General features: G+C 39.8%; 1 protein-coding gene across 1 annotated transcript in view; it reads right to left on the bottom strand.

The window, feature by feature from the left end:
- Positions 1-770: 770 nt before the first annotated feature.
- Positions 771-9909, bottom strand: part of TPH1 (tryptophan hydroxylase 1) — a 23127-nt gene continuing 13988 nt past the window's right edge. The window contains exons 6-11 of the mRNA XM_077761049.1: positions 9862-9909; positions 7031-7166; positions 6218-6344; positions 4392-4487; positions 3183-3316; positions 771-1479 (exon numbers count right to left, since the gene is read on the bottom strand). Coding sequence (XP_077617175.1) covers positions 1305-1479; positions 3183-3316; positions 4392-4487; positions 6218-6344; positions 7031-7166; positions 9862-9909 — 716 coding nt within the window. The 3' untranslated portion in view covers positions 771-1304. The remainder of the gene's footprint in view (positions 1480-3182; positions 3317-4391; positions 4488-6217; positions 6345-7030; positions 7167-9861) is intronic.

Genomic DNA, 9909 nt, shown 5'->3' with positions numbered 1-9909 from the left:
ATGAGTAGAACAGATCATCTAAAACAAAACCAGCATGGGGCACCAACAGTTGGGCTCAGTCAGCGTCCAACTTCAGCTCAGGTCATGATATTGCGGTTTGTGAGTTCAAGGCCCACATTGTGCTCTGTACTGACAGCTCAGAGCCTGAAGCCTACTATGGATTCTGTGTCTCCCTCCCTCTCTGCCCCTATCCTGCTCACACTCTGTCTCTCTGTCTCAAAAATAAAATAGATGTTAAAAAACAAGTTTAAACAAAACCAGCAACATGCAGTGCCTTAGAAAACAAAGGGTCTCGCCTACGGCCATACCACCCATACCACTCTGAATGCGCCCGATCTCGTCTGAGCTTGGAAGCTAAGCAGAGTTGGGCCTGGTTAGTACTTGGATGGGAGAAAACAAAGGATCTCACTCAAGAAGGATGGTCACTTGGGAAGGGGCTCTCTAGTGCCCACCAAATAAATCCCAAATTCATAGCCTGGTCTTGAGGATTATACCCCAATCAACCTTTCCATATTTAGCTACTCCTATTTCCTTACAAGATACCACACTTGAAACTAGACTACTTCTTTACCAGGTATGCTTCATGGGGAAAGGCCTCTATACTGCCATGTTAGCAGTGGAGACAGTGTGTCTGTATTAAATTTAGGGCTATGAACATGATCAAGCTTGGCACAAATCCAGTGATAAGTAAGATACTTTAGAAATAAAAGGATCTTAGGTAACAATATGGGTCAGCTCCATAATACCCACCAAGGCATTTTAAGTGATCATAAAGGTCATTTTACTCAAGAAAGATTAGGGGAAAGAGAATCAAGCTGGTTTTAGATCTATCCATGGGGTTTAAAAACTTCTCTCTAGGGGTGCCTGGGTGGCACAGTCAGTTAGGCATCCGACTTTGGCTCAGGTCATGATCTCACAGTCTGTGGGTTCGAGCCCTATGTTGGGCTCTGTGCTGACAGTTCAGAGCCTGGAGCCTGCTCAGATTCTGTGTCTTCCTCTCTCTCTGCCTCCCTGCTGGCTCTCTGTCTCTCAAAATAAAATAAAGACATAAAAAAATGTTTTTTAAACTTCTCTCTAAAAAATGAGTGGTCAGTGAATTGTATGGTATGTGAATCATATTTCACTAAAGCAGTTACAAAAAAAGAGGTACTGGTATAGAGTATCCAGGTACAGATTTCCAAAGAACTATTTAAAGAATGGGAGTAGAGAATATTGTTTGGTTACTGTCCCTCCATGACCAGGTCTTCGAGAAAAGCAGGAGCTGGCCCACAGGCCTCTGAAGTGATGATCAGATGCTCTCAGGATCAGATGCTCTGCTGCCTGCTGACCTTCTCAAGGGCATCACTGACAACATCGAGATCATGCTGCAGCTCGTTCATGGCACTGGTTATGCTCTTGGTGTCTTTCAGGATCTGAATGCTCCGTGTATACGGATTGTACTTCACTCCAAACGGGCGCTTAATTGTTTTGGTAAATTCTCTATTTAAGAAAACAAGTAAGAGGCAATCAATTTCTAGGAGGCAGAATGATGAAAACTGAGTGAGCAACAGCAAAGCTATTTCACACACTAGACAAAAGACACAGCCAATTTGACCTACTTCCCTACACTGCCTGTGCAGAGATCCCCTGGAATCCTACACAGGTAGGAAACCTAAAATTGTCATAGACACATCCACCCCTGCATTGCTAGGGAAAGATCCTGTGGATGACTGTATTAATGATTTACTCCTTAAAAAATCTCTTGGCTACACAAAGGAGACCAACTACAGTAGCTTTATCAGTAGACAATGGTAGCCATTGACCTCCTAGTAACAGACCCCTCAGCTGTAATTTACATAATTACACCTATACATACACAGACACGCACACACACATGGAAACAGGCCAGGAAGAGTCCTGCCTCCTGCGCATGGACATTCCTTCTGTTTAGAATGTCTTCCTCTAGCCTTCTTTCAAATGACCTAACTTCTACCTTTTCTTCACATTAAAGTTCTGCCTTCTTTATCAAGCCAACATTTAAGCCTCTCATTTAGTACCCCAAGAACAATTGTGTCAGGAACCCTAAGAATACACCTGAGGACAACAGTACAGGAGTAAGGGCTGAAATGCAGTTTGCAATCCAAATGGTCTACCCAGAAGAGACCCCTTTTTCTAGTCTGCCCAAAGAAGTCGTATGTGTTAGAGGAAGCCCTGCTAGTATTGTTATTTGGTTCTGCGCATGGCCTAACTCCTCGAGTAAATCCCTGGAAGACAAGGAGCATGTTTTAAACCCCCATCTATCCCACAATGATCTCACAATGTGACCTCATGACCCCTTCCAGCAAATGTTTTGTTTTCTTCTTCTATAGTCCTATAGTCTTGGTCCAGGCCCTTATTTTCACCTGAAGTATTACAAAAATCTCCTAGGCAGTTTCTCTGCCCTCAATGTCCTCCTTTCTTAACAATGCACATAGCAAATTAACAGTTAAAGCATAGCTTCATTGCATCGCAGTCTTATACGTTTCCATTGCCTTACCTTTTTTATGCTGTTTCTTAGCCTAAAGCTTAACATATCTAAATCCTATGTATCCTTCAAGTGCTTTTTCAGATGTCATTAAGCTTTCCCTGTTCCCCCATCTGGAACAAACTGCTCCTGAATAAAATGGAGAACAAAGTTTCATCTGTATCTCTCTAAGGCTTTCTATGTTGTTACATAGTAATTTGCATATAGTTTATTTTTCCTATAAGATTATAAACACTGATGGGAAGAGCCCAGTTTCTCAATGTATCTGATTCATATATGCAATCACCAAACATCACCATAAACAACATACTCTAAATATTTGTTGTGAAAGGGAGATATGTTACAGACAGAAGGTACCTAGTGGGCTCCTAATTATCTAGCTGCTTACTTCCATGATTTGTTACCATTATTGGGTCTATATTTTTCTTTAATCTTTATTATTATTATTATTTTAGAGACAGAGAGCATGCAAGTGGGGGAGAGAGGCAGAAGGAGAAAGAGAGAGAGAGAAAGGCTCAACACAGAGCCTGACATGGGACTTGATTCCATGACCCTGGGATCATGACCTGAGCCAAAACCAAAAGTTGGTTGCTCAACCAACTGAGTCATCCAGGCCCCCCTGGGCTTATCTTTTGCAGAGGAAAGTTAGGCAGTTAGGCATGAGGAAGACATACTTTACCTCATCTTCTCTTTTGCATCTTCAAAGCTTTCAGATACAAAGTAGACATCCTGAAAAGTTGTGATGAGACACTCCTGTTTGCAGGTAACCTTGGGATCAAAGGGCTTTACTTTGGCATGTCCAGAAAGTGAATGCTAAAAGATAAAGAGTCAGTGAATCAAAGAATACTGTCTATTTTTATGGATCACATCCTAAACACAACCACCAGAATCAACACATCTCTGAATGTGCTAATGTGACGGCCCCAACCTACAATCCCAAACTGATTTCCTATAGCATTATTTAACCCACAATATACTCCAGCAAAACAAATTGCTGTTCCCCATAAATGTCTCAAGATCATCCCATAGCTTTGTTCTAACACCCTTTCCATATAAGAGGCACCCAGTGATCTTTATTTATGTATTCCTGTATTAGGACACCTACTTTCCATCCATGTTATTCCTACACATGACTTGTACCCACCATCAGTTCATAGGCTCCTTGAGAGCAAGACAATACCAAAGACAGTATTTCACATACACACATTACTCAACAAACATAATTAGTTCATTCCTTTATTGAACAAACAATAAATCTCAAAGAATTCTCTAGAATTTAGGAGAAGTTATTGCTAGCACACTAAAAATGACAAGGGAATAGCAAGACCTTGCAAGCAAAAGCTCTAAAATACTTTTTATTTTATTTAAAAGGGGTGTCAACTATACTCAAATAGGGTGTCAACTATACTCAAAAAAAAAAAGAGAAAGAAACTAATTAAAGTCCACATACAAGTAAAAAAAATTTTTTAAGATATCTCTATAAACCTGGGAAATGGAGAAAATTGTCTCTTGTTTTAAAGTTTTTTAAAATTTATGTCTGAGAGAGAGAGAGAGAGAGAGAGAGAGACAGTGTGAGCAGGGGAGGGTCAGAGAGAGAGAGAGGGAGATACAGAATCTGCAACAGGTTCCAGGCTCTAGGCTCTAAGCTATCAGCACAGAGCCTAATGCAGGGCTAAAACCCACAAACCGTGAGATCAAGACCTGAGCCAAAGTCGGCTGCTTAACCAAGTGAGCCACCCAGGTGCCCCAAAAATTGTCTCTTAAGTAACGTTTATTTCCACCCCAAGTATTTTCCATAGTATACACTTGTTCGAATCCAAACACTCTTTCTGGTTGTATCAATCATATTAAGTGAACATGACTACATGGAGAGGTTTACAGCTCTTACTTTAAGTTCACTGATCGAAGAAAGTAATCCAGCACCAAAGACTCGCAACTGCCCATCTTGTTTACAGAGACCAAACTCCACAGTGAAAAAGTAGCACTGTAAAAGGACATTGATATATTACTTCCACATCCTGAACAGCTCAATTTAAAACAAGCTGCAAGTCTGGGGCGCCTGGGTTGCTAGGTTGGTTGGACGTCTCACTTTGGCTCAGGTCATGATCTCCTGTCTTGTGGGTTTGACTGTGCTGACAGCTCAGAGCCTGGCGCCTGCTTCAGATTCTGTGTGTGTGTCTCTCTCTGCCCCTCTCCCATTTGCAGTGTCTCTCTCTCTCCCTCTCTCTCTCTCTCAAAAATAAATAAACATTTAAAATATTGTTAAAACAAACTCCAACTCTTAGTCATTGATCCAAAGTGCCCTGGAATAAAGTTCAAAACCCTCAGACCAGTTCACAAGTATTTCTACAATCTGGCCTCGCTCTAAGCTAGCCCCTTGCAAACTGCTGTTCCCAGGACTCTTACACACTCTTAAAAATTATTCAAAACCTGAAAGACTTCTGTTTATGTGGGTAATAGCTCACTGTATTTACTACAATAAAAGTTAAAACTGAAAACATTTACATGTTTACTAATTAATTTTAAAATGTAATAAACCATATTATGATAACATAACAATTTAATACAAAGTGACTCATATTGTACAAAACAAAAGAGTTAGGAAAGAGGCACTGTTTTACACTGTTCCAAATCTTTTTAATGTCTTGCTAGATATTATTTAATTTATTTAATTATTTAATGTCTGGCTGGAAAACAAGATGGATTCTCATATCTGCTACTGTATTTAACCTGTTGCAATATGTTGTTTTGGTGAAAGGATACAAAGATAATTCAGCCTCACACAGAAACTTAGTTGGAAGAAGGCTAAATATTGTAATACCCTCTTCAGATAATTGTGGGTATTCTCCTTTGACACATCAGAACTCAACAAGTGGTAATTTCTTAGAGTTCAGCTGTCATGTGGAATCTGAAATTATATCAACAAACTCCATCTTTTTCTTATATTGAAATCCACTTTGCATTCTGAATGGGTCTTTCACCCTGTGCAAGGGTTTCAGGGACTCCAGGGGGTCCCCAAACCACAACTGAAGAAGCACTGTGCTAATCATCTAGTCTACTTCACACTACTCCCCCCCAACCCTAACACACTCTCCTCCAGCTTCTTGTCATCCCCCAGACACACCAAGCACCTCCTTGTCTTCCCTTGTGTACACTCATCCTGAGATGCTCTTCCTCCCTTTTTTGGCAGGTGAAAACACGACTCATCTTCCCTGGGCTAGTCCTAACGTTCCTCTTCCATGAAACCTTCTCCAAGCAGTTCTCTGCCTTCCCAGAGCACTCTGCCTGAACTTCGCGGTACAGCTCATCCCATCCTAACACAATAGCCTCCTCAAGTTGTGTATAAATTCCTTGAAGGCAGGAACCAGGCCTTCTTCATCTTTGTATTTCCAGCAAGACGTCCTGTACCCAGTGCTCAAAAATATTTTTAGTATTGTCTTTAGAGGACCTATCATTTTTACCGAAGAAAGATCTACAAACTATTGTTATTGAACTCTAGTGTTTCTCTACCATTTTTTAAGGCCCATGTCTCCTTTGATGAACCTTAACATTTTTACATACTCCTTTAATGTTACTGAAATCATTTAAATTAAATTAAATAAGAGCAAAGACAAATCTTCTAATGGTCATCTTGAATCTGCACTTTTAGACTGACGCTCACATCACACCCCAGATAAGAATTACTGATCTACACAGCTATTTTCAGATTTATACCGTTGCCAGTTTTTGAACAGCCTCCTCTGAAGCTCCAAGGGAAGCCAGGCCAATTTCTTGGGAGAATTGAGCAAAACTAGGTTCAGCCAAAAGGGGGACATGACCTAAGAGTTCGTGGCAGGTATCTCTGAAAAAGAGGTACAAGTTTGTCACACTGTGATGCTTATGTCACACATAAATGCAAAATCAACAATTCAATCAAACCAAAATCTGACCTTACTTCTATTCAGGTGTTATTACTTTGGAAATAGACCACAAAGGACACTAACAATTTAATAAAGAAGCTATTTTGGTTCAAAACCTGGGCCACTCAGAAACATACACGCATAGGATACCCATAGACCTGTGCCTCCCACACCCCCACCAAATCAAGCATCTGCTCATATTTCACCTTCTCAGTGAGTCTTTGTCTGATCAGCCTTTTCAAGACCAAAGCACTCCACACATAACACTTTTTTCCTCTTGCTCTGCTTTACTTTTCTCCATGGCACTTAGTGCCATCGAATATAATATGTATATTTACTTGTTTATTATCTCTATCCCCCATTGGAATATAAATTCTATGAAGGCAGAAACTTTTGTCTGATTTTTTTCAATGCTACCTTTCCTATGCTTAGAATAGCATCTGGCACCTAATAATAGTAATGCTAATGGCTAACATATACAGAGCACAGAGCATGTATTATGTGCCAGGCATCATTCTAAATGCTTTACCTGTGTTCATTCATTTAATCTTCACACAAAATTCATGAAGTAAGTACGACTGTAACAAATAACTATTTGATGAATGAAGGCTGAAGTAGGAGTACTCACGGCTCTGGGGTATAGAGAGGGTCTGAACTGTGTCTCACGTACTGCGTGCAGTGAAAAACTCGAAAGGCTAAACCTGATAAGAAATCTCTTGGTGATAAGTAACCAGCCACAGGACGGATGGAAAAACCTGTGCGCTCTGCAAAGCAAAGGAGAAAATTAAGAAAACCTTCACCCAAACACACCAGTTACTGTAACACTTTAATACTGCCAGTGGTGCCAAGTAACACTTTGAGGGAGAACATGGAAACTAAAATGTGTCACGTGTACACTAAGGGGAAGTGATAATTATTAAGCACTTACCATGGCCAGGCAATGAGTTAGACCTTATATATCATACCTCCTTTCATGTTTACAATTTGAGTTAAAGTTTTTTTCTCCTCATTGTGATGACTGCAAAACTGATGCTCGAGACTCAATAATGTGCCAAAGGTCACACAGCAGATAATAAAGGTAGAAAGGGAGCCCAGGTCTCCTTATATCACATCTTACTGTCTCCCTAAAGGCTTTAGAACATCTCTTAGACAATCTTACTTCCTTTCGCAAACAAAAAACAAAACAAAACAAAATAAAACAAAACAAACCTAAGGAGCTCTATTAATTGAAATCAGAACCAGTTTTTAATCTATGCCACTTTTAGCCAGTATTATCTCTTGCAAAGTAGTTTCTATATTTTATCTAAACTGGATAGCGCTCTTCTATTCCCCAACAGCTATAATTGCATGCCCTCTGTAAAAAGAGACCAGCCAGTAGGCCGCAGTGGCTTAGGGGACCTCTATAAGCTCTACTCTTGCCATTCATTTCAAACCCTCACCCCCTGGTCTTCTTCCAGTTCCACCCAGTTGCTTTCTTGGATCCTCTCATCTGATGGGTAGACTTCATGGTCTAATAGAACTCTCTATGATAATGGAAATGTTCTATATCTAGAACTATCTACCCTATTGGGTAGCCACTAACCACATATGGCTATTAAGCACTTGAAATGTGGCTAGTGTGGATAGAAAACTAACATTTTGATTTACATTAATTTGAATTATTTAAGCAACCACACATGTCTAGGGACCACCATATTTGACAGTGCAGAGAGCTCTTTCCAACTGATGTTTGGTTTGAACTATCATTTAAGTTTGGTTTCCCTCTTTGACAATTTCTCTTGAAACACCTTTAGCAACATGTTCTGCAGACAGTTCAAGCTCCAGACTCTAAGTGGATATCTTTCAGTTTTGTACCCATAAAAAAATATTTCCTCCAAATCTCAAGCAAATTTAATTTGATAACTTCTATAGCATCTTTGTAAGACCCACAAGATCATGTGCATTGGTTCTCTGTCATCCTTCATCACTATTTTTTTAATCTAGTTTTTATAGGAACCATGTACACGAATTATTCCCTTGTAAAACAATCATGCCTTTTCCCGTTTAGTTTTCAGTTTTGTAAATAATGGTTAACTAAAAGAATCATGGAGTTGAATAGATACGTAGATGTTTATGACAATTCTATGTAAGAAATCCAATGACAGGAATGACAGACCATGGTGGAAATAAACTAAACCCTTTGAGTAAAAACAACATCTACCTGTTCCCTAAGGTTCTAGTCTTCTGAGATCAAAGAGGATATTTCTTTTTCTTACATATTGTAAACCCTGGAGATTACTGATCATGTTATATTCTATACTAGCTAGAAAAAATAAGGAAATCTGAACTAAATAAGCATGAGGAACCAAAAGGAAAAAAATAAACCTACTTTTTGTTGATGCCTCTACTAGCACATCTTCTTCCTTGGAAAAATGATAGAGTCTTAATGTGGAAAGCAGCTGCAGAGATCATTTACGCCAATCCTCCCTAAGTAGCTTGAGTCTCTTTTACCATATCCTGGACAAGGGTGTATAGAGCTTTTGCATAAAAACCTCCAGGAATGCAGAAATAACCATCTCATGAGCCTGTTGTATTTCCCAATGGCTCTTCTAACAAGGTCTTCTCCATTTTGAGTCAAAAGCTAGCAGTCTCAATTCAACTGTCATTTACTTTAGGGCCACATAGTAATTCCTCTATTACATAAGATGATCATCTAGTTAGCTAAATAAAGCTATAATGTGCCCCAAATCTCCAGCCTAATGCCTAAGAGTCCTTCAGATTTTATTTATATAGTACATTTTCCAACCCCCTTATAATTCTACTCACTTTCTTCTACACTTGCTCCAGGTTATGATTAGCTCTCTTCAAATGGGGTGCCCAATACTGAATCCAATACTCCAGAGCAGAGTAAGGAAAATTTTGCCCTTGCATGTACTTGACTTTCTTCTTTTTCTTTTTTTAAAAATAATTTTTAAGTTTACTTATTTTAAGACAGAGAAAGAGAGTGCAAGTGGGGGAGGGACAGAGAGAGAGTGAGAGAGAGAGAATCCCAAGCAGGCTCCGCACTGTTGGTGTACAGCCTGATACAGGGCTCAAACCCACAAACCATGAGATCACGACCTGAGCCGAAGTCAGACACTTAACTAACTAAGCCACCCAGGTTTCCCTTGACTTTATTCCTGTATTAAAAATTCTGTCATGGATGGGGTGCCTGGGTGGCTCAGTTGGTTAAGTGTCCGACTTTGGCTCAGGTCATGATCTCACAGTTCATGTGTTCAAGCCCACATCAGGCTCTGTGCTGACAGCTCAGAGCCTGAGCCTGCTTCAGATTCTGTCTCCCTCTCTCTCTGCTCCTCCCCTGCCAACTCTCCTTCTCTCTCTCTCTCAAAAATAAATAAACATTAAAAAAATTTTTTTAGTTCTGTCATGATCACAACAGAGTTCAACATTCCCCTTACAAAAAATTAATTCACTTATTACCTTTTAAAAAGTTTGAGACATCTTCCAATTGTGGGATATTATCTTCCC

Source organism: Crocuta crocuta, unplaced genomic scaffold (genome assembly GCF_008692635.1).
Source record: "Crocuta crocuta isolate KB4526 unplaced genomic scaffold, BGI_CrCroc_1.0 scaffold233, whole genome shotgun sequence".
Taxonomy (NCBI): Eukaryota; Metazoa; Chordata; class Mammalia; order Carnivora; family Hyaenidae; genus Crocuta; species Crocuta crocuta.
The sequence above is the reverse complement of the archived record's forward strand: the minus strand, read 5'-3'. Positions and strand labels throughout refer to the sequence as shown.